Below are 25,992 nucleotides of genomic sequence, written 5' to 3'. Positions count from 1 at the left end.
TCCTTACCATCCCTTTAAATCACCTTGCAACCAAATGAAGCCATAGGTGTTTGAGGAATGGGATGTTGAATATAGAAAAAAAAAAATCAATTAATATTTTTTCTACCAATATAAATATTTTTCTTATTTTGTTTTACTTCTATAAATTTTTTTTCTCTCTTTCTCTTTTCCGCTTCCATCAATTCACTAATTGAGAGAGAGAGAGAGAGAGAGAGAGAGAGAGAGAGAGAGAGAGAGAGAGAGAGAGAGAGAGAGAGGTAGTTCCAAGAAGAGAGCCTGGATCAACTCCATGTACATGAAGGCTTCGTGTGCAATTTCATGATGACACATGTCCTTTTATTTTCACGAATATCCATCTATATTGAAATTAAGAGTGTTTACAGGGATATTTATGAAATAAAAATAACACACGTCATCATGAAACCACACATGAAGAGACTTTACTCTCTACATATGAACAACTGATTTGAACTCATGGAACTATAAGACTTTTTTTTTTTTTTTTTCTCTTAATTATGATAAAGAAAAACTTCAATTGTGATAACTAAAATGAGTTAACATCCTAAATACACCATCTTAACATGAAGGACCTAGTTGTCCTAGCTAAATCATTTTCCACAACTACTAAAAATATGTTACACTTTGTGATATTTAGAAACTTAAAATATGATAGAGTTCATGCAAACTACAATGAGTGTAAAGGACCGACTAGTAATTTACAACCTGGTTGACTTGGTACTCTAGAGAATATAAGGTGGCCTCAATTATTGCTATACGACAATGGCTAAAGTAAAAAGTTTGGGACAATGGTTTCTATCTGAGAACTGCCCCTACACCACCGACATAGGGTGCACAATGATCACCGTGCCCCTCCTGGGGTGCATGCTTTTATATCTGGGTGCAAGAGCCGCTCTAGAAAATAAGAAACTTGCCTTAAAAATTATTGAAAAATAATAGAATAATACACATTATTGCTATATATATTGTTGCTATATATATGTACACATTGTTGCTATATATATATATATTGTTTCTAATTAAAGGTATTTATTGATTTTTTTTTTTTTTGGTAAATATATTGTTGAGGTTTGATGCCTTGTATGCAGTGGTTTGGGTTATGGGTCTCCTCTGAATGGCTGTTAAAAGCAGGTAGGGCTTTTAGGCTTGGCAAGCTTTTTTTTTTCGGCGGGAGGGGAGGGGGCATTGTACATTGCATACTTGTTTTCCTCATCCTATGCATATCTTCGTTTCTTGAGCTACAACTAGTTGGGGCCCCATGTGGGGGGAGCTATCAAGGATTTTTTTTTTTTTTTTTTTTTTTTTTTTGTGGGTAATATATGAAATTGGTAAGTTAGAGAGACGTGAGGAAGAGAGCTTGTAACCCTATTCACTGTTACTAGTGAAACTAGTACTCTCATGTCTCCATGAAGGTAGATATCTTGCCAAACCACACATATCCTTTTGTTGCAGTTACTTAATTTACTAGTGAAACTACTCTCATCTCTCCATGAAAGGGATTGATTTTATTTAGTTAAAAAGATAAAACACAATCAGTTCCGTTCAGCAATTCACTTCTTTTTTTTTTTTTGGTAAAACCGTTCAGAAATTCATGGTTTCAAGTAAAAATGTGAATACTAGATGCCTTTATAATTAAACTACTCTATTGCCAAATATTGTGCGTGAGATTTTGAAAGGAAAACCTGATAAATTATCACATTCTTGAGTAGCTAGAATTGGTTCATTCAATAAACTCTTTTCCCTTCTCAGCCAAAAAAAAAAATCTTTTGTTTATTGTCCTAGAAATAATACTCCAAATCATATGAAGGGCAGCAAGATGATCATAGATTAATCAATCTGAAAAGTAGCCCAAATCATGATCTAGAAGACATATGCGTTCGGATTTAGATACAACAGTTCTTTCTCTATGGATCCATTGTATTCAAATGAAGATACCCATATTTCAACAAGAAAATCCAAAGTCTGATTACTAACAATGAGAGCCATCTATGTTGAGTCAAGTATTGTTTGGATTTAGAATAACATCTCTCTCTCTTTCTTTTCTTGGATAGTCATCAGTGTATTGCTTCTTCTATGCGAAAATGTGTAGCTTCCAACACAAATGCAATTTCATATGAATTGTATTCATATCTTCTGAGAAAGGTTGTTTTATGAAGCATCAAGGACAAAAATATTCATTACCATTAACACTAATAGCTAAGCAAAGACATGCCTATGTAATCTATAATTTACAAGAAAGAGCTGTTCTTCAGACTGTTTTGGTTGATAATATAATCTCCCATTTCTTCTTCCGAGGTTACAAAAAATGTCTCTAGGATGCAATATGATGCAACAGATAAGGCTATCTGCCGACCAAACCAAAACCACTCCACCCCCACCCCCCCCAAAAAAAAAAAAAAAGGGTTATACAAGGCTTAGGGTTTCCCTAATCTGAAATTTGGCCACCCACTGTGTCTTAGACATTGAAATTAGCCATGATGTTCTTTGTAGCATTTTTCCATGACCATGTATCCAACTTCTGTACTCTCAAAAGCCACTCCTTTATTTTGTTTATAAGATCCTCCCCATCTTTTTGAACTCCAACCTTCTTAGGACATCTCAATAACTTGATATAGGTTTCCAAATCATGAACACATGAAGGGTTTTGCATCTTGAAGAAATCAAGAGCTAACTCAACTCCCACATGAGCATAACATGAGCAGCTCCATGGGAGCTCATATTTATCTCCCCAAACTCTGAAGTTCTCATTGAAGAGAACCCCAGGAAGCTTTGTAATTGGGTCATTAACATTCACTACTCTTAGAACCTTAACCCCCAACTCCTCACATCGTTCCTTGAAGCCGGGATTCCCGACTCTAGGACCCGCAAAAGAGTAGACTGTTAGAGGTAATTTTCGGTTCGAATCAGTACTATTTAAGCCTAGCTCGGCAAAATCATATGCAAGAAGGAGTGCCAAGGCACTCCCCATACTGTGTCCAGCAAATGTTATACTCACCTCCTCACCTTTATACTTGTTAACAAGGCGAGAAACCTCCGAAAGAAGCTGTTCGCGGCAGCTCCCAAAGCCAAAACGGCTATTGCTGTCTTCTGATGTATACAAACTCAGGAACCCTAATTCTACCTTCACGTCCGGCCGAGCGTCCATAGGGTCTAATCTTGCAGGCGTCAAGGAACTCATGAAGTTCGCAAGCCACTCAGGATATGTGACAGTTCCTCGGAATGTTACAACCACATCTCTTCTACCAAGCCTCCTTACTGCATCTTCATTTGACACTGCAACGTATCCGATCCAACGGGCGCAACACTCGCCATTCTGGATTGGAACATTGATGTCTGGTGTTGCATAGATGTACTTGGTTACTTCATAACCAGAATCTTCAAGGCCAACTTCTTTTAGTAAGCTTTTCTTCCCATACTTGCAATTCAAGTAGCGTTTGGAGTTGGGATCGAAGTCAAAGGCCTTGTAACATGCTGTGACAAGCTCACCATACCTTATGATCTCTTCACGTAGAAGAGGGTTCAAGGGCTCCACAAGGTTCTCCCAATTTTTGGAGCCTTGAATCTCTCTCCAAACTTGAGCTAAGCAAGAGCTGGTCTCTGATATTACAGGTGCATGCCTGGGTGCAACTGAGAAGGAACTCCACTCCGGCAATTTAATCTGCCCAAAAGAAGAAGAGATTCTTGGCTTACTAATCCGAGAATCAGAAAAAACTTTAAGTGGGATTGGGTTTATTAAATTTGCCATGAGAGAAGCTGAAGCCATGGATAGAAGTAGAGCCCAGCAATAGAATGGAAGAAGGAAAGAGAGCTACGAGAAGAATAAGTGGCACAAGAAGGACAGATTACGGTTCATGGGTATATATAAGAGAGGGGAACTGAGGGATCGAGGGGTGCTGTAGTATGTAACCAGTGAATAAATAATAAGAATATTGAGAAGGAGTTGACTTAATTTAAAGGGAAAAGCATGTTTGGCGAGGATTTGACTGAGATTTTTAGGGTTTTATTAAGTGGTCGGTAGGGGAAGTTTATGGGTACTGTACTACCATTTTTTATTTATTTTTGGGTAAAAACTCATTTGGTTAGGTTTTTGCGGCTATGGTGTTGAAGGAATGGGAAGCGTTTAAAACTCCCTTGTGAATTGTCATGGCTCTATGGTTTGTTGACTTCAAAATGGAAGAATTTTTCGTTGCTATCCTGTTATGTGTTTGACTGGATGTGCAGGGATTGTGAGGATTAATTTATAACTCTGTAGAGTAGGGTGGGTCCAAGAATGGGTTCTTCTCTGTGAAGAGCTCTTATCATCTTTTATCCAATCAAGCAGATGATAAGGCGGGAGCTCAGGCCATCTTCGTATTCGCACTCTTGGAATTAATATGGTTCCTGGAAAGGTATGGAAACGCGTATGGTGATGTCATACCTATCTTAAAATTCAAAATATTTTATGGCGTTCTTGTGCATCAGGATTAGCTAATGCATGTACCTTTTTTTTCCCACTGATTTTTATACATACTAATAATAATAATAATAATAATAATAATAATAATAATAATAAAAAAGCTGATATTTAGGCCAAAAAAAAAAAAAAAAAAAGAAAAAGAAAAAAAGATTAGCTATTGCAGCTGTACTTTGACGAAAGAGTCTATTAGTTGATCTACAAACTACAATTCGGAAGATGTGGACGTATTGAAACATGTTAGAACAACATATGGGTTCGAATCCAAAACCCAATTGAGGAAACCACATAGATAAATAAGAACATGAAGTTTAATTGAAATCACGTAGGATTGATTTGTACCTTGCACCTAGTATGTTGAAGACGATCGATGCAATTCTTCATAGTTTCTTTTTCTTGGCTTTGGATTTTCTGCAGTCCCTCAGACCTCCTTGAGTTCTCTCACTTTTGTGGTAAAATGGTGAAAAGTGAATGATGGTTGCAGGGACCTAAAACCCAAAACCCAAAACCCTAGACCACAAATGGGTTGGACCAATATATCCCTAAACTTGAGAATGGACCGAATTGGTTCATGTAACTTGACTCTCACCCATTTAATCAATCTGAATAATTATTTAAACCCATAATTCTAACAAAACATCTCACATATTGTTCTAAAATGTCCTTTTGCATGCATCGTGTGGCTCCGGAGTTCGGTGGGATATATTGCTCCTCAAGAGTTTGAACTTTGTTTGCATTAGTGGATTCAAGATTGGAATTATTTTCTCATGACAAGGGAAGGTTGCTTGTCCCAATAAGATTTTGATCAACATGAATCTAGAAACTGCGAAACAAAAACTCAATTACTAGAGTATACAAGAAGGGGGCAGCCTTGGCAAATTCAAGTGGGAAAAATTTCACTGAACTCCCATTAACCAAATCTGAGAATTATGCTGAAGTGCCACATAGACAACCAATTCATAAACACCAGAGCTAATCCCATAAGAAGGAAATAGTCATTAATGAACTTTTTGTGCAGAGAGTCATAGGTCTTATGGAGATCCAACTTGAGTACTACAGCTGGAGGGGAGGTTGTCAAAACCTTGGATCACCTCTGAGCACAAAAGAATGTTGTCAGTGATACATCTCTCTTCGATTAATTCCGACTGTGAGGCTAACCAAATCGGCTACCACTCTCTTAAATTTATTAGCGAGAATTTTAGCCACATATTTGTAAAGCAAGTTATGAAGGAAAATAGGTCTAAACTCATGGATAACACAAGCCTTCTCCAGGGTTGAGCCGAAGGAATGTTTGGTTGACCTAAGAAATTTTCCCTGGATCAACAAAGAAATTGCAAATCGCTTCGATATGATCATCCTTGATAATATCCTAAGCTGCACAAAAAAAAAAAAAAAAAAAAAAAAAAAAAAAAAAAAAAAGAAAGGAAAAAATAAAAACCTATAATGAAATCCATTAGGGCAAGGGCTTTTCTGGCCTTAGGAGCTCTAATAGCCACACAAATCTCATCATCAATCAGGATAGAGGCAATAAGAAAAGCAGAATCTTAAAGAAGAGTGGATTAAGATATCAGTCGGAGGAGGGGTCCTAACAGGAAGATAAGAGGGACAAAACAACCTTTTAATATAGGTGCAGGGCCCAAACATCCATAAAAATTAAATCCAAAGGCCTACTGGCTACAAAGTTGGAAGTGGAAAATTGTAAGCGTTTGCTCTTGCCACATTGACAAGAGGAGAAAATATTATTAACAAAATAGTAGTGCAAGGTAACTAATGATGACGGAGAACAGTGTGGAAAATTGGAGGTGTAGGATGCCCAAGACGATGACGCCAGATGTTGGAGGAGACTCGTTTGCCAATGAAAACACTAGGTGAGGGTGGAGAGGGTGATTGTTTAGTGGAATGAGTGTGAGGAAGCCGAACAAGATAGAGACCCTTACGGGTTGGCCACCCTTCAGTAGAATTTTCCTTGTTTTCAGATCCCTAACAAGAAAGCAAGAGGGATAAATTTAAAAATCATAGTTGTTATCCTTGCTTAACTAAGAAATAGATAGAAACTTTTAGAAATATTAGGGACATGAAAAATATTATGTAGCATTACCCAGTGTGTAAAATTTCCAAACCACATCACCAACCATAACACGATCTGTAGAGTAATTAGAATGTAGACTCAGATTCAAGAGGTTGTTAGTGATATGATGGGTTGTGCCGGAGTCCAGATACTGTGGAAACTTCAGCATTATAGGCCGCAAGTTGCTTAGAGGGTTGATAGCCTTGATAGGCAACATTTTTTTCTTTTTTGAGAAAAATTATACATTGAATAAATTGAGTTACAATCACAAAGAATGAGAGAAAAAACCCATTGTGTTACCTTTCCACCTTCGGCATTGCCATAAGCAGAAAGGTAACCCAATCAAAGGTAAAACTAGCTAATAGAATCTATATCGTGGTCTCATATTTGAGTCCCAAATTATTTCATGTAAAACAAAGGATGGTGTAGGGTTCCAGCTTGTAGTTAACCGAGTTGTAGCAGCATGTTTATCCAATCTATCTGCTACCACGTTTCCTTTCCTATAGCAATGAGAAATCCTCCATGAAATGCTATCTAAATACCTTTTATGGAACCACCATTTTTGTTGGAAAATCCATGGAACTTTTTGATTGGTGATGCAATTCACCATAGCCATTGAGTCACATTCAATCCACAAATTCATAGCATTCATCAATGAAGTGGTGTGCAGCCCAAAGAAGAAGGCATTGAATTCTGCCATGAAGTTGGTTCCCGCACCTTCATAAACAACAAAACTTCGCTTTGGAGATCCATTGCAATCCCCAATAGCCATCAGCCCCAGAATAGCCTGGATTTCCAAGAGAACATTTGTCAATGTTTTATTTGAGGCAATCAAATGAAGGAGACATCCAAATAACTTCAAGAATTTTTGCAGGAGGAGCTCGGGAAATTGATACATAAATTTCTTGAAAACCTATAAATCAGGAATTACAGAAATGTAAATCTTTGCCACTTTAGAAAAATCCTAGAGATCTTGAATGATTGAATTCATCACCTGATCTACTAGATGAGATTTATTATCAAACCGTTGAGTATTCCTTTCCTTCCAAATCTGGTGAGGAATTAGAATAATTGCAGCAAGTATAGCTTCCCAATCGAGACAACTTTAGCCTTTCTCTTCCACCAAGAGAATAACTCTTCAAGAAAGGGATAACCGCTCCTTCTTTAATAAAAATATTTCAACAATTTAGACCAATTTTTCCATGTAAAATCACAGTCTAAGAAGTTATGATGAATTGATTCCACATTTTTTAGGCAGAGATGACATCGAGACGTGATAGGAATATTGCACTTCGATACTTTATCATCAGTTAGAAGACTACCATGAGCCAAAGAGAGACGACCTGGGGTGCAACCCTTTTTGCCAAATTAATTTCGTCCATGCTGGGGTAGGTAATTTCTCTCTAAGGTTATCCCAAGTCGAGAAAACAGTGAACTTGCATGATTCAAAAAGAGACCAAACTGTATTATCTTTAACATCCACCGTCTGGAGAGGAATGGTCTTTACAAGATCAAAAAGTGCCTTCATATCATCTGAAACAACTTGAGGAAGAGCCCATCATCCTTCTATAATCAAAACTTTCGCTGTAAAGTTAATAGAAAAAGGTTGACTATCAGATATGATATCATAGGGACTCTTAATATTAATCCAGGTATCATACCAGAAATTGATTGAGGGTCCATCTCCAATAATCCACCTTTCCGATACGTAGACAAAATCCCAAACATTTTTCAGCCCTGACAAGATTGAAGAAGAGATGCTACCCTTTTTAAGAGACCATTTGTAGCTAAAAATCTTCCATGAAGAAAAGAAGCAAACATAGAGCTATCAGACTTAACAAACCAACAAAATTTAGAGAGGAAGGCGAGATTAATATCTTTTAAACGATGGGCCTCTAACCCTCCTTCTTTTGCTTACAAAGAGCACTCCATTTCACTATGAAAAGAGCGCTCCATTTCATTATAATGGCCTTAGACGAATTCACATCCCCACTCCAAATAAAATTTTGAATCCACTTATCCATTAATGAAATCAGCGTACTAGGTCATAGATAAACTGAGAAAGTGTGGAGAGAATTACTGCACATTACCGATTTCACTATCTCAACTCTTCCAACCATCGATAAAAGACGACTCTTCCATCCTGTAAGACGAACTTTAAATTTATCCACTAAAGGGAGGATAAATTCCTTCTCAACCCGACCTTTAAAGATATCCACTCCTAAATAGTGAGTGGGGAAAGCACACTCTAAGATTCCAAGAACCTCTTTAATTTCCAAGATACCTAGGAAATTTTTTCTTTTGTCAAGGTTAATATGCTGACCTGAGTAAGCTTGATAGGAATTTAGGGACTCTTTAAGCTTCTTAACCTCTCTTAGCTCAGAATTCATAAAAGTTGCTAAGTCATTTGCATAAAGAAGGTAAGAAGAAGTGTGAACATGTCTAGGGCCAGGAATACGCTTCACCACCCCTTTATCATGAAGATCTTTCAATGCTCTGCATAAAAATTCCTTAGTTAGAATGAAAAGCATCGGGGAGAGAGGATCGACCTGACGCAAGTCCCTTTCCACACCAAAGAATCCCATTGGACTGTCATATACCAGAACCAAAAGCTTAAAGGATGCTAGAATTTGATTAATCCAACCAATCGACACCTGAGAGAACACAAACTTTCGAAGCACAACAACACAGGAGCTCCAACTCTACCGTGTCAAATGCTTTTTGGACATCCAATTTGACACCCATATTGCCCCATAGGTCTTAGAAAGCATCATATTGGTAGCTCTGAGGCAACTCCAATATTTGAAAAAAATGATTTTTCCTTTTTGAAATGGCCCCTGCTCCTCAAAGATCACCTTATGCAAGAGCAAAAAAAGACGAAAGGATAAAATCTTGGGAATTATTTTAAAGAAAAAAATCCCTAAGCAGATAGGGAAAAATTTCCCAACTTTTCTCACATTACCCACCTTTGGGACTAATGTTAAAAAGTTGCAATTTACACATTTAGTGATCACCCCTTCAATAAAAAAGTTTTTAATAGCATGACATACCTCCCTTTCGATAATATCCCAGCAAACCTAAAGAAGAGTACCAGGGAAGCCATCTAGTCCTGGAGCATTGGATGGGTCCAAACCAAAGACTGCTTTTTTATTTCATCTGAAGTGGAGATCCTCATAAGCATACATCAACTCTCCTGAAATTACCACGCTGGTGGAAAATTTCAAAATGATCCAGTAACTTCTCCCTAATGACATATAGAGAAGTGTGGATAGCTCCATCTTTAGTTTGAATTTCCCAAATAGTGTTTCTACCTCCATGCATCTTGGCTGAAGTGTGGAAGAATTTAGAGCAATGTCACCTTCTTTTAGCCATTTGACACAAGATTTCTCTGCCATAATCTTCTCATACAGGACCATGGTAGTATCATAATCTGTCTCACAGCTTATTCCTAGTTATAAAGAGTTTCACCAAACCATTAGCCTCCATCGATTCCTGAATATGCTCCAGAGTGACCTTTGTTCTTGCCACTTCATACTTCACGTGAGGAATAACATCACAAGCCCAAGCCCTCAAAGGACTTTTAATCTTTTTAGCTTCCTTAGCACTCTGAAAATAGGAGTACGCCTCACACGGATCTCCCACGATGCCCTCACAACATTCTTGAAATCACTGTGCTCAACCCAGAATCTATGCATTCGAAAAGGAATATTAGTAGGATGAGGCACCTCATCGCAGAAGATAATAATGGGAGAATGATCAGAATAACCGCGAGGTAAGTCCCTTTGGGAAATTCTTGAGTACGATCCAGCCACTCTTCATTACACAAGCTCCTATTTAGGATCGCGTGAACATTTCCATGTTTTCTACTATTTGACCTGGTGAACTTCAATTGATAGACTCGATTCAATTGGTTGTAGTAGTTGATATCTATATGATCAGGATTGGAATAGAATTGGCATACAGGGAGACCATCACTTTGGCCATTATTTTGTTTCCTTGCAATTGGTTCAGTCCTTTTTCGCAATTGTGACCTTGAGAAGAGGAATTATTTGACTTCACCTCATGAGAATGCTTGGTGGAGCCACTAAAGGACTGACTTTTAATACCAGTTGAATTAGATTTGGTGGTTAGTAGGGCCATGGTGGATGTATTAGATATCATACAAAGCTGTTTGAGATGCATCTCATCACTAAGCAAAAAGGTTGTGATGATCATTGGAAGATAAAGGGTCAGCCAAAGTCATGAGAGCAGTGAAAAAGGACTCAAAGCCAGTGCCAAGACCATCGAGAATGTAAATAATGAGATCACTAGCAATCGGGTGGGAAGGAGTAGCAAGAGAGTCCACAATGCCCTTCATACGGTTGAAGTAGTCAAAACCAGATAGGGAGCGCTTCTTCACAACTTGTAATTGGTAGCATAGCTGCATAATAGGGGTATGAGATTGACATGAAAAAAGCCCTCACATGTACTCTAGGTCGAAGCAGAGGTGTGGAGGCCAACAATCTGAACCTTAACAGCTTTGGTCAAGGTGACATTGATCTAGTTAAGAAAGGACCCAATTATCATTGGTTAGGTTGGGAGCCTTCACGATGGGATCAGTAGCAGGAGGGATTGTCTTCTCTGGGCAAGGAATCAAACCATCAAGATAACCATACATCCAAGTGGCATGAAGGATGGGGAGTAATGACGTATATTGCAATCTACCCATTCGGGTAAACCAATATACAATTACAATATAGTGGTAGTGTATTCTTGGTAGGACAATATTCCACCAATCTTTCCTATCATGTATAGTTTCCTATATTGTACAAACCCTAGCAATACTAGGGCAACTCTTCTTCTCTATATAATGTAATATTCTCTCTATTGAGAGTCAGGGCTATGCAATACAATTTACTATGTCAACATGGTATCAAGAGCCTAAGGGTTCCTCTTTGTTTTTTTTTCCTTTGGTTCCCTACTTAGCCCCCTGTGCCTCCTTCTTTGTGTGCCCTATCACTGATGGCTACTGACCCGAATCCCTCTCTTCCCCTTGCCACCACTCCCACTGTAGTGGCCACACCTTCACCGCCTCCCTCTCTCTCCTCTCCTCATCACTTCCTCTCCCTTAAACTCACACCCACCAATTTCCTACTCTGGAAGAAGCAACTTGTTCCCTTCTTAAAAGGCCAGTGACTCTTTGGCTTTCTTGATGGCATAAACCCATGCCCTGAAGATGTCACTGCCGCTGCTACCTAGTCTCAACAGGACTCTCAGCTTGTGAGTCTCATTGTCTCCTTTCTCACCGTAGCAGTGATCCATATTGTCCTTGATAGGGAGACCAGCCATTACATCTGGACCACGCTTCAGGAAACCTATGGTTTAGCCTCCTCCACTAGGTTGATATCTCTCCACTTGACTCTTTATAATCTTCACCAACGAGTGGATGAATCCGTCACAAACTTCCTTCAGCGCACCAAAGCCATCACTGATGAATTGGCTGTCGTAGGATTTCACTATTCAAGTCCTCTATGGTCTCAATGAGGATATGCAAGAGATCGTCCCCTCCCTTCTCACACAGACTAACATTCCCAATTACACGGAGCTCCATGGCCTCCTTCTGATTCATAAAAGTATGTGTGCCTTTCACAAGCTCAGTCTTTCTGATGGGATCTACTCTCCTCCTACTACCAATACCGCTCAACGGTCCTCTCCCTCCTCTCACTGTGGCTCTGACAGAGGTTGCGGGGGGCGTGGTAGGGGTCATGGTCGTGACAACTTCTTTTGCACCATCTGCCATCGGACGAACTATGCTGCAGTGACCTGATACTATCGTGCCTCCACACCTTCACCCCAAACCCACCCCAACCCATATTACAACTAGTACCCCCCCTCCGTCCTAACCCCCCTATTACAAACCCCTGCCCTACCCACCAAATAATTCCATGACCTGGTATCCTGATATTGGTGCCTCCCACCATGTTACCCCTGACCTTCACTCCCTCTTAGCCTATGACAACTACACCGGTCAAGATCAACTTCAAGTTGGCAACGGTAAGGGCATTCCCATTTCTCATATTGGTTCTACTACCCTCCCCTCCACCTCTCCTTCTCTTTCCTTTCATCTTTCTAATGTTCTCTTTGTTCCGTCTATATCTAAACCTCTTCTTTCCATTCAAAATTTGTTTATGGGAATAATGTCTTTTTTGAATTCCATACTTCTCACTTGTTGTCAAGGATTAGGTAACCAAGTCAATTCTTCCCTCCGGATCGAGTGACAATGGTCTATACACCCTTTAGGCCCCTCTCCCTCCTTTTGTTAGTATTACTGAAAGGACATCGATCAATGGCTGGCATCATTATTTGGGGCATCCACATGAGTGTCTCCTTTGACTAATCTTATGTGATAATAATCTCCCATGTCAGTCCACACGGTTGAGTCGCGTCTGTCTGGCTTGCCAACTTGGCAAAGTTAGTAAGCTTTCTTGCCAACTTGGCAAAGCTAGTAAGCTTTCCTTAGGTCCTTCTTCTTCAGTCAGTTTATTTCCCTTAGATTTGTTTTACAGTGATGTATGGGGCCCCTGTGCCACTCCCTCCCCTGAAGATTATAAATATTTTTTAATTTTTGTGGATGATTATTCCAAATTTATATGGTTTTACCCTATGGTTCAGAAATCTAAAGTTTTTCAAAATTTTCTCAATTTTCAAGCATTAGTTGAACGTCATTTTTCTCGTAAAATTAAGTTCATTCAAATTGACTAGGGTGGTGAATGTCATTCACTACCAACATTTTTCTCTAAAATCGGGATTTCCCACAGGATCTCATGTCCCTATACCTATGAACTACAAGGATCTGTTGAATGTCATCACTATCATATAATCGAAACCGGTCTTTCCTTGCTTGCCCATGCATCTGTGCTTAAGCAATACTGGTGCTTTGCCTTCGACACTACAGTTTACCTCATTAACCGCATGACTTCTAAGGTCTCTAACCATGTCACTCCCTTCTTGCGAGTTTTTAGTAAAAATCCTGACTACACTTTTCTTTGCATATTTGGGTGTAAGTGTTTCCCCTATCTTCGTTCCTATAATAATTACAAAATGGACTACCACTCCACCCCATGCATCTTTCTTGGCTATAGTCCCTCCCATACGGGGTAACGTTGCCTTGACTTGGTCACCAATTGTCTATACATTGCTCGCCACATCCGGTTTGACGAGTACATCTTTCTATTTTCTCAATACTCTACTCCTGATCCTTCCCCCCTCACCCCTCTATACTCTGTTCCTTAGGCCTTTGCTCCCATTCGGGTCACTCCCTTACCTACTGCCGACCCACCCCTTCCCTACTCTCCTTCATCTCCCACACCACCATCCACCACCTCTAGTCCACCCTCACCCACTCAATCACCCTCACCGCCTCTCCTCTCAACCATACCTCTTGCCTCTCCTTTGCAAACACCAGCCCACACACCCACACTGTCTTCCTCTCCTGACCACCAAACCCGCCCCTTATCCTCTATCTATGCCTCCACCAACCCAATCCCTCACACCACCCAGCCGTCCCCTCCTTCTCCCCCTACCAGCCTCTAACTTCTACCTCAACCCGATCCCCTACCCACACGCCTTCATTGCATGCAACTAAGGCCTAGACCTAATGCCCTCAACTTAACCAACCTGCTTCTCTCACGCCTCCAAATCCCCTGAATGGGGCAATGGCAACAGAGTTTAATGCACTCATTCATAATGGCACTTGGTCTCTTGTTCCCCAATCCCCTCATATGAACTTGGTAGGTTGCAAGTGGGTTTTCATAATCAAAAGGAATGTTGACGGTTCTCTCTAGAGCTATAAAGCCCGTCTGGTTGCCAAAGGGTTTCATCAGCAAGAAGGGTTGGACTACAATGAAACTTTAAGACCATTAGTGAAACCTACCATGGTCCGATCCATCCTAGCTATTGCAATCTCCAAGGGCTAGCCGATTCCCTAGTTAAATGCCAATAATGCCTTTCTCCAAGGCATTCTTGTTGAAGAGGTCTTCATGGCTCAACCGCCTGGTTTTGAGTACAAGTCTCATCTACATCATGTCTATCATATTCACAGGTTGTTGTATGGTCTCAAATAAGCACCCTGTGCTTGGCTTCAGTGACTGAAATTTTTGCTTCAGTTGGGTTTTCTGGCTTCTTGCACGGATCCATCTCTCTTTATTTATCAGCAGGACAACACCTATGTTTATATCTTAATTTATGTGGATGACATTATTATTACTAACAGTGTTCCCTCGCAGATCACCTCCCTCCTTCACTTCCTAGCTGCAGAGTTCTCTATTAAGGACCTCGGTCATCTACATTTCTTCCTTAGTGTCACGGCTATCCATCATCCTCTTGATCTCCTACTCTCTCAGGAATGCTATATTGATGATTTACTTAAGCGTTCTGGGATGGTGGATTGCAAGCTCTCATAGACTCCTATGACCACATCATCTAAGCCATCTGCTTTAGAGGTTGATCTCTACTCTGAGCCAACACAGTATCGCTTGATTGTTGGTGCACTGCAATACATCACTCTCACAAGGCCTAATGTTAGTTTTGTAGTTAATTAGGCTTGCCAATTTATGCATGCCCTTACTGAGGACAGTTGGAGCTTAGTTAAGAGCATCTTGTGCTATCTCAAGGCAAGCCGCTCCTATGGCCTTTTGCTATAGTGCTCCCCATTTTCCTCATTATATGCCTTCAGTGATGCTGATTGGGCAGGAAGCTCCACTGACTGTCGCTTGACTAGCGGATATGCTATTTTCTTAGGCCCCAATCTTATCTCATGGATGTCCTGTAAGCAAACAATAGTTGCACATAACTCCACAGAGGCTGAATATAAGACCTTAGCTAACACATCTGCATAACTCATTTGGTTAGAGTCTCTTTTTCAAGAATTCGACTTTCCAATCAGTGGTCCTCCCATTTTGTGGTGTGACAATATTGGTGCCACCTACCTCTCTGCGAACCCTACTTTTCATGCATGAATGGAGCACGTCGATATTGATTATCACTTTGTGCGTGAATGGGTCGCAAATAAACAACTCTCGTTTCAATTTATTTCCACCAAGGATCAAATTGCTGATGTGCTCACCAAGGCCTTACCCACTAGATGGTTCTAGTTCCTACATGACAAGTTAAAGATTTGATCCTCTCCATCTTCATCTTGAGGGGTTTAATGACGTATATTGTGACTTACCCATTTAGGTAAACCAATATACGGTTACTATATAGTGGTAGTGTATTCTTGGTAGGACAATATTCCGCCAAACTTTCCTATCATGTATAGTTTCTATATTTGTAAGGGGGATGGATTTGGGATGGATTTGGATCGGATGGAGAGAGAGAGGGAGGGGTATTAACCCTACCTCCTTTTTCTCCTTCATGCCCTTTTAGGGGTTTTCAGTGGAATATTTTCTTTGTTGTCTTTTTCTCGCTTATTTCCTCTCACCTATCTGCCTTGCAGGGTGATGTCTCCAAACATGTCTAGCAACTATGGGGGTTGGGGAAAGCATGATTTTTGGAGTCGCCATCTAGGATTCAGGGCCTATAACCCTATTATGGAGCCCAATTCTGATAGCGCAATCGAGCTCAAGTAGGGGGTTGAATTCCTGTGGAAGGATGGACCCCCAAATTTGACTTCATATTTTGGTATGTTCCAGAGAGGCAGAGAAAGGGGTTCGTGTAAGCTTACGAGTGTGGGAAGGTACCCATCTTGCCCAGAATTTCTGGTTTTTCTATTGGATGCTTGAATTTTGAATATTCTCCCCTGAGAATTTTAACGGCCTAAGCCAACATAGAAGCTTTATCACATGAAATAATGTAACACATGTATATGATTACATGAAATGATTGCAAAAATATTAAAACATCGAATGGAATAATACATAATCTATATTAAAATCATATAAAATGATAAAAGTTACATAAAATGATAGAAAATGCAACCAACTTATCTACGTATATTTGTGATGCCTCATGAAATGATGATTATGACTGTTATTTTATGTGAGGAACATATATGATAACACATCGAATGCTGAAGTAGACTATGTTACACCCGTGCCCTCATCCGATCTAATTTAAAATTTATTGTGACAGGCCTCGGATCGGAGATCAAAAGTATGACCAGATTTTGGCTCACGACTGTGCATTGTTGAAGGGGTAGAGATGACCCCACATGTTCGTGCATCACTTGCCTATCTAACTAGAGGGGATTCATACCTTTCAATCCCAAACGGCAAGTGACCCGACTCCCCACACTTGAATTCTGACATGCATAAGAAATTGTCGAATAGCCTTGAGCATGTCTGAGGGTAACCACCCGTGCAAGACCAACCATGGGACAATAAGTTGTCAAGACAGAAAGCTATCTTGACCACCAGAAACAAGCCACTGGAAGCATCCTGGGCTGGATCTAGTGCCTATTTTTGGTGGGTTGACAGGCAACTGTCGGGGTTTCGATACCCGTAGTTCCCGCCATTGGCATCGTAAATGACTCTGGATGATCTCAAATCATCCTCCACACCTTCCTTGTGATGTGAGCACTTTATGGACCTAAATGTGTGAGTCCTCGCGCTCTGAATTTCATTCTAACCTAATTGGTTCAAAAGGGGTCCAAACCAAACAGACCCTAAGGCCCATTTAAGTTATTAGTTGGGAAATGAGGATTCATTTCCTCATTTCCCTTGTGCCCAATGTAGGAGAGGAGAGAAAGAGGAGAGGAAGGAAGGAAGAAGAAGAAGAAGAGGAAGAAGGTTGGAGGCCTACCTTGGTGCCGGTTGCCGCTTTGTTACCAGAATCGTTGTCGGAGGTAAGTACAACTTCCATACCACTCTCTCTTTTCATTTCGACCTAGATAAAGCTAGGTATGGATGGAATCTTGGTGTACAAAACATGTTAATGTTGTAGGATGTGTGTTCTATCCTCCCAGTATTGTTGTCGAGGTCGAACCAAGCCCGGTGAGCTCCGGCAACATGTATTGCCAAAAGATCAACTAGGGTTTCGATCGTTTGATCGACTATCTCCCAAACGACTCAGTGGAATTAGAATTTTCTTGGCTTAGAATGATGCTAGGAACACCCCCTACAAACTCCATGGAACAAATCCTAGTGATCGGGCCCGAGCCGAAAAGCCCTAATTCGAGTTGGACCTTTCTATACTGCTACCGGAAATATGGCACATGAAACACTGTAGCTATTTCCAGTGGGATGTTTCCTGTGGACATATAAGCCTTATGTACTCTCTGTCACCTCCACTGGAATAGGACTGATATTTTCGATGGAAATGCCCTGTTTCAGGTGGGTGTTTCCGGTGACAGTACTGTCACTTAGGAACAGTGTCTGTACCCTTTAGGGGTGACCTGTGTGGGTCCCTTTCAGCGTTTCTGACATGTACTAATGTATGATTCCCTTGTGTCTAGAATAGTGACGCACACGAGCCCTAAAGCCAGAATTTAATTGATCGATCAGTGGCCGTACTTGAACCCGAACACACCCGATCGTAAAATAGGTGAGGGATGGACTGTATTTATTTTTGGAATGTTTATTAATATTAAATTGCTCACATGCTTAGAATTATATGTTTAATTGTAATTTCTCAAATACAATGATGATATGTTACATTTGTCATTTACGATTATGATATGAATTGTATGGAGATGTATGACGGGATCCGATGTGGCCAAGGTGGCACCAGTACCATGATCACCGTGTGTTTGGTTGTGTGTGTGAGACAGAATCTGATGTGGTCTAGATGGTACTAGTGCTGTGATTACCGTATGCATGTCGCATTCATACATTGATTATGTGCATTAGAGTTAGTTGTAGCCACAGGTTACACCTTGTAGCCAAGGTCTCACTAGTATCGCGTACCCTGAGACTGTATTTGGAAATAGATGCGCTTTGTGGTCGATGATTGGTACCGGTGTCGTGTAGTCTATACTTAACTATGATATGTATGCTAGATTAGGTAAACGGTCTTGTGTTTGACTTCACGGCCAAGGTCTCGCTTGTATCGTGTATCCAAGACTATATTTGGAGATGGATTACACTTTGTGGCCGAGGTCTTGCCGGTATCATGTAATTCATACTAACTATATCATTATGAAGGCATGTAGCATATATGTGGTTAGATATCACTTTCTATGTTACGAACCCTTACCAATAAGGATTGAGGTGTTAGATAACCAATTGTGGTATATTCGATGTGCCTTTCCAGAATGCCACACCAGCGGTACGATGCGATTGTTGCCAGAGGTGGGAACCTATCCAGCATGGTTGATGTGTTACCGGTGCTGTGACTGCCAAGAGGGGGCTATCAGGGTTTGCTGGGTGACCCATGGACGTATACGGGGATCGACAGGCTTCTAATCACAGATAGAGTTTGTATCCTTGGGTAGTCGATGGCAGTTCTGAGACAAAGGATACAACCTAATGTGCCATAGTAGCATTTACTAGACTTAGTTTGTATTGTTAGGTGGATAATAAATAAATGAACCGCATCACAAACATCATGGACTATGTGTTTAATTTTCATAATCATGCATCATAAATTATTCCTGCTATTGTCTTGCTTGAATGTGCTTGACCCCACCCCTCACTGAGCGAGTTGGAAAGCTTACCCCACCTATACACACCTTTTAGATGATGATGTAGGTATGATCGTGCCTATGGCGAGTGACTCTTTTTCCTTCGGACCTGAGTAAGGAGTGAACGACTGGTGGATGCCGAAAGCAGAAGAGCATGGCCAGGACTGTGCTTGTGGCTTTTGTGCATATGCGGCGCCATGAGGTGTCTGGCGTATTTTTGATTATGTTGATACAGGTCTGTGAATATTATGTTTTAAACTTGATATATGTAAGTCTTAAAGGATTGTAAACAGAATAACTTGGTTACTGGTATTATATTATCATTAGACATTTCCCCATTTTGTTTATAATTCCACTTCCGCAGCTTATGTCGGTTTATGATGGAAGATTGTGAAAATGTTAAGGTACTGCTATCAGAGATCCTGGCAGGTTTGTAAGATAGGTATGTGTCTTACTCACACCATCGATATTTCTAATGGTAAGTTGGGTCTACTATAAGGTGGGGTATGATAGCTATGGTATCAGAGCACAACGCTCTGGCTTAACTCACAATCTCAGTCAAACCATGATTTTGGGGAAATTAGGATTAAATAAAAATCTCAAGACAACAATAATAGAAATTTCATAAGTAGGAGACAAGCATAGGTGTTAAAGCCATTTCATTATAATAGAGAATTTGAATACACAACTTACACTTTTCATAAGAAAATAAAGTACTGAAAGCAGGAAATCCTAACTAGCCTAAGTCTACGAAATTAAACAACTGAAGCAAATGACATAATGTAAAAGTTTAACTAAACCTAAAACATCAAACTCAAATAAAACATGGAAAGGGAAATCCTAAAAGCTACCGTGGCAAACATGCCACTACTCTTGCTACTCTTACCACTGCTACTGCTGGTTCTGTCCCTGGCCCTGAGCCTGGTTCGGACCATGCATTCCTGGAGGAGGCACCAGAATACCAAGATGGAAGACCATCGCCTGCATCTGTGCCTCTAGGGAGGCCACTCTATTGTCCATAAGATAATAAGTCCTGTCTATGCTATTGAGGCAGCCATTTATACTCCTCATCAGAGATGCGGTGGTGTCTAGGCGAGCCATAACATCGTTAAGACCATAAGGCCTAGCACCCCTAGTGCCCTGAGAAGTAGAAGCAGCCATAAAACCCATAGCATAAGGATCAGGTGGTGGAACCCCACCAACCCCAACAACTTCTCCTGCACCACCAGCACACCCACCAACATCACCGGCACCGCCACCCTCTACCTCCATAGGCTGCTGACCCTCTCTTGGAATAGGAGTCACGTATCATAGATCTATGGTCATCTTCCTCAGAGAATCTTGGTTGAAGTCAATGACCTCCTCACCAAAGCGTGCCTCTCCCTCTAAGTCCACCCCAAAGCGGTCCACTCCTTCTTCCATAACATAGGCTTCCCACTCGGTGGTCCACTCCTTTGGACCGAAGCACCATGGTCCATATAAGGAGCTAAGGGAGACGTATCTGTGCCCCTATGTACACACAGTAGGTCATGTAGGCTTGCAGTGTGGATACCTCATCATAGTGTTCACAAATAGGGAGGACATTCAACTGAATCGCACAACAGACAACCTCTGGAGTAGAAAAATAGTTGACTGAACGGTTCCATCCCTTGGCCTCCTTAGTCAACATATCATTGATCTCCTGAAAGGTATCAGGACTCCGGAATTCATATGCTAGAGTCCGAGATGGGCAGTACACTAGGTCATTGGCATTGTTGACCATCAGAATATTGGCCAACTGCCCTATATCAAAGGAGATCTCCACCCCCTTCACATAGGAGGTGATCCGCATCTCTTCGGTACCCCGGTTCACGCATTGCAAGTTGGAGTAGAACAACCTAACCAGTGTGGGGTAGTAGTACTTGTTGGGTTTTAAGATACGGTACCACCCAACCTCATCAAACCGTTGACAGAGATGGAACACACGAAAGTCATTGGTCCTCATATAGACTCCCAGGTCCACATTATGGCCCTCGAAGAGTTCCCAACGATCTTGCTTAGCCACAGAGTGGAACAGGATGGGGTTGAACTGAGCTGCGACGTCTTGCTCCTCTTATTTAATGGCACGTCGAGTACATACACAGCATCCAGACATTGTTGCAATATGATTCCTAGGGATTTAGGATGAAAATCTAGATTCAATGGCTGAATGTAAAGCTCATAGAGTAGAAAATCATAAAGCTAGGTTACAGAGAGGAGGAACATACCTTTAGTACGAATGCGGCGTCGATTGATCGTGAAATAGTGAAAGGAAGGTAGGGAATGGGTAGAAAATTCCTCCTTGGCCATTTCCACACCTTTCCCACAAGAGAAAATAGGGTTTTGTACAAAAGGACCAAGACTCGAGCCTATTTATAGCCATTTTGGTGCCACTAGAAACAGCCCACCGGAAACACTGGGCATGCTTCTGGTGCCTATTTTCGATGAAGTGAAAAATTAAATTTTTTCTCTCTGTTTTGCCACCGAAAATACCACTGATATTTTTGGTGGATTAAACCATATTTTTGGTGATATGACCCCCTGTTTCTGGTGGACTCTTTTGGAAAGTAAATCCTTTTATTTTTCAAATCTAAAATTTTATTTGGTTACTTTAATGGTGTGGCCCTTTGGGATATGTGCGCAATCAGATCCTAATACGTGTGGGACCCCCTTATGCATGCCGTAACCCTAATTTTAAATATTGTATATATGTGGGGCCCACTATACATGCATGTGTTCCAATTACATGCAACCTTGTTTGTGCTTGTGCACTAATCAGATCCCTTCACAAGAGTTATGTCATGTTGGAACACCCTTTTTCCGATCCCAATCACCCCTGTCACCCCCACTTCCCCTCCACCTGTATTTACAGCCCAGAATGTGGCATCCATCATAAATAACATGATGCAAAAAGTGGAAGAAAGGCAAAACCAGTTTATGACCGGGATCGATAATCGGATCCAAGCGACAATGAAAGCCCGTAATGCACTGCCTGCACCTCCTACTCTATCGGCACCCATTCCAATACCCACTGGATCGGCTACCCTTCAAACATCTGGTGGGGCACAAGTGCATGGGTAGGTGCAAGATCCGATGCTGGATCAAGCTTTAGCCCATGTAGAGGGCTAGACAGACTTGACAAAAATGATGGAGAAGTTTTAATAGCTTAGACCCCCATACTTCTCAAAGGTCGGCCAAGACCCGTTGTATCCATCAAGATGGATTGGTGGAATAGAGAGTTTTTAGACTGATGGGATGCACTGATGAGTAGAAAATTTTGTGTGCGGGCTATCAGTTACAGAATGAAGCGGATGATTGGTGGAGTGCCACCGAGCCTATTCTAAGGGCTAGTAGCCCAAATCCCACTTGGGTAGATTTCAAGGGGGCATTCTTTGAGAACTACTTTTGGAAAGCTTTTGGGATAGGAGAGAGAGTGAGTTCTCTCAGTTGGTTCAAGGTTCTCGGTCTGTGCTCAAGTATTAGCAATGCTTCGAGGAGCTATTCCATTTTGCTCTTGAGCATCTCAGAGGTGATTGAACTAAAATAAAGAAGTTTGGGAAAGGGTTGAGGCCAGGTATTGGATCAACCATTATGGGGTTGAAACTGCAAACCTATGCTGAGGTGGTCCAAGTGGTCAAATCTATTGAAGATCGACATAGAGACAACTTCACTGCCCAGCAGGGAATGGGAAAGAGGCCAATGGGATCTACTAATTCTAGGGGAGGCAGCAAACCTTTTCGAGTGTCCTATATCAACCCAACCCCAGTGCAATTTAGGAGGCCTGATGCTAGTCAGACTTCCCAGCCCTCCAGTTCTAATGTTGTATCTCAGTCTTCGGGATCGAGCCCGAGATGCTTTCATTGTGATCAATTGAGCCACATGGCGAGGACATGCCCCCACCGAAGGCCAGGTGATGCACCCTACACTATGCCACCTAGCCCCTAAACCCGCATAGCCCCTACAGGACCAGAGACCACAGGGCAAAGTATTTGCTATGACTGCAGAAGATGTTGAGGCTGCACCCAGTGGAGTGACAGGTATATTATTGATATCATTATTTCCTACACATTGTTATTTGACTCAGGAGCCTCGCATTCATTTGTTTCACCAGTATTTACAAAAAAGATGAGCATTCCACCCAAGGGACTGACTCAATGTTTGGCTGTGAGCACCCCTACAGGAAGTGTAGTGGGTTTGAACTAAATTTTTGAGCCCTACCCAGTGACCATAGGTGATCATGAGTCGAATGCTCACTTAATCAAGTTAGATATGACCAACTTCGACGTGATTTTAGGAATGGACTAGTTATCCACATACAGAGCCAGTGTGCTATGTGCAGTGAAGGCTATCATTTTCAGACCTCATGTAACGATGAGTTTGTGTTCTAAGGGGATAAGCCTAAGAAACCTAAGAAGGTTATCATATCCGTGCTCCAGATGAAGAAGCTACTAGATAAGGGATGTCAAGGCTACTTAGCATCTGTGATGGATATTGAGATAGAGATTTGTGATGAGGGAATTTTCTTATGTATTCTCAGATGACTTGACAGGTTTGCCCCCGGACCGAGAAACAGAATTTGCTATAGACCTACTCCCCCGCTTGGCACCAGTGTCAAAGGCCCCTTACTGCATGACCCCCACAGAGTTAAAGGAATTGCAAGTGCAACTTCAAGACATTTTGAAGAAGGGATTCATTAGACCTAGTGTGTCTCCATGGGGAGCACCGCTATAGTTTGTTAAGAAGAAAGACGAAAGTACGAGATTGTGCATTGATTATCAGGAGCTTAATAAGCTAACCATCAAGAACCAGTATCCTTTGCCAAGGATAGTTGATTTATTTAATCAGTTGCAGGGTGCCAAGGTTTTCTCCACAATCAACCTGTGATTAGGCTACCACCAGCTCAGGATCAAGGATAGTGATGTCAGTAAGATAGCCTTCAGATCAAGGTATAGACATTATGAATTCTTGGTAATGTCATTTGGGTTAACCAATGCACCAGCTGTATTTATGGATTTGATGAACTGAGTATTTCAGGATGTCCTAGATAATTTTGTGATAGTATTCATTGATGACATTTTGGTCTACTCCAAAAGTGCAGAGGAATATGTCATTCACTTGAGGTTAGTACTGCAACGGCTAAGGGAGAAGCGACTCTATGCCAAATTCAACAAGTGCGAGTTTTGGCTATCACAGGTGGCATACTTAGGCCACATTGTTTCAGAAAAGGGTATAGAGGTCGACCCAGGCAAGGTGAAGGCAGTCCTAGAATGTGAGAATCCCAAAAGCGTAGCAGACATACATAGTTTTCTGGGATTGGCCAGATACTACAAGAGGTTTATCGAGAACTTCTCTCGCATTGCTACTCTGATGACTCGACTTACATGAAAGGGTGTAAAATTTGAGTGGTCTGATGCTTGTGAGAAAACTTTAAGAAGCTAGGGCAAAGGTTGGTATCAGCTTCATTTTTTACTATTCCGATCGGTACAGGTGGTATAGTTGTGTATAGTGATGCCTCTAAGTTGGGATTGTGTTACGTATTGATGCAGCACGGGAAGTTCATTGCATATGCATCCCGTCAGTTGAAGGATTATGAGAAGAACTACCCCACCTATGATTTGGAGTTGGCAGCTGTGATTTTTGCACTGAAAATCTAGAGACACTACCTGTATGGTGAGAAAAGTGAGATCACATAAGAGCCTCAAGTACTTCTTCACCCAAAAAGAGCTCAACATGAGAAAGAGACGTTGGTTAGAGCTAATGAAGGATTATGATGTACTATTCACTATCACCCAGGAAAGGCCAATGTGGTAGCTGATGCTCTTAGTCAGAAATCCCAGTCACTGACTCTTGCATCACTGACCACCAATGAGTATCTCTTAGAGGAGGCTAGGAAATTAGACTTGGAACTATTAGTAGAGGGTGTCACATTGTCACTATCAGCATTGGTGGTGTAGCCTAGTCTGGTGGATAGGATCACTGCAGCTCAGGTTATTGATGCAGAGTTACAGAAGCTGATAGCAGAATGCCAGGAAGGAACCTAAAAGGACCCAGATTTCTCTGTGACTAAAAGCAGGATTCTCAAGTTCAAAGAGAGGTTATGTGTGCCCAGTTGAGAGACAGTTTTGAGAGAGGCACATAGCTCTTCATACTCCATTCACCCCGGTAGCACTCAAATGTACAAGGACCTCAAAGACTCCTACTGGTGGAAAGGAAAGAATGATGTGGCCACGCATGTGTCTAGATGCCTCACATGCCAGCAATCAAGGCTGAGAGGCAGAGGCCCCATGGGTTATTACAGCCCCTACCTATTCTGGAGTGGAAATGGAAGAATATTACTATCGACTTCGTCATAGGTGTACCCCGTACATAGAAGGGTATGGATGCCATTTGGGTAGTTGTGGACCGCTTAATCTAGATAGTTCACTTTATCCCAATCAAGATCACATTTTCTATGGATAAGTTGGCCAAGTTGTATGTCGATAACATTATCAGGTTGCAGGATCTCTGATCGAGATCCCAGGTTCACTTCCAAGTTCTGGACATGTGTGCAGAGGGCTATGGGCACACAGTTGGCTTTCAACGCCACCTTTCACCCTAAGACCAATGGTTAATCGGAGAGGACTATTCAGACATTGGAGGACCTACTCCGAGCATGTGCCTTGGATATGAATTATAGTTGGGATGAGCACATTTTCCTTATCGAGTTCTCCTATAACAACAGTTATCAAGCCACCATCAGAATGTCCCCATTCAAGGCACAGTATGGCAGGAAGTGCCAAACTCCACTCTATTGGGATGAGATTGGTGAGCGACATATTTTGGGTCCAGACTTGATAC

General features: G+C 41.3%; 1 protein-coding gene across 1 annotated transcript; it reads right to left on the bottom strand.

The window, feature by feature from the left end:
• Positions 1–2,473: 2,473 nt before the first annotated feature.
• On the bottom strand, positions 2,474–3,781 carry LOC122081607 (galactolipase DONGLE, chloroplastic-like). The gene has a single exon (XM_042648789.1). It carries the CDS (start codon positions 3,779–3,781, stop codon positions 2,474–2,476), a length of 1,308 nt encoding a protein of 435 aa, XP_042504723.1.
• Between the last annotated feature and the right edge of the window lie 22,211 nt (positions 3,782–25,992).

The sequence above is a fragment of the Macadamia integrifolia genome, chromosome 6, assembly GCF_013358625.1.
Source record: "Macadamia integrifolia cultivar HAES 741 chromosome 6, SCU_Mint_v3, whole genome shotgun sequence".
In the NCBI taxonomy this organism is placed as follows: domain Eukaryota; kingdom Viridiplantae; phylum Streptophyta; class Magnoliopsida; order Proteales; family Proteaceae; genus Macadamia; species Macadamia integrifolia.
This window is presented reverse-complemented; position numbering and strand designations above follow the sequence as displayed.

Bases quoted from the DNA above. Each gene is read 5' to 3' on its own strand.
- LOC122081607 (XM_042648789.1), bottom strand. From the start codon at position 3,781: ATGGCTTCAGCTTCTCTCATGGCAAATTTAATAAACCCAATCCCACTT.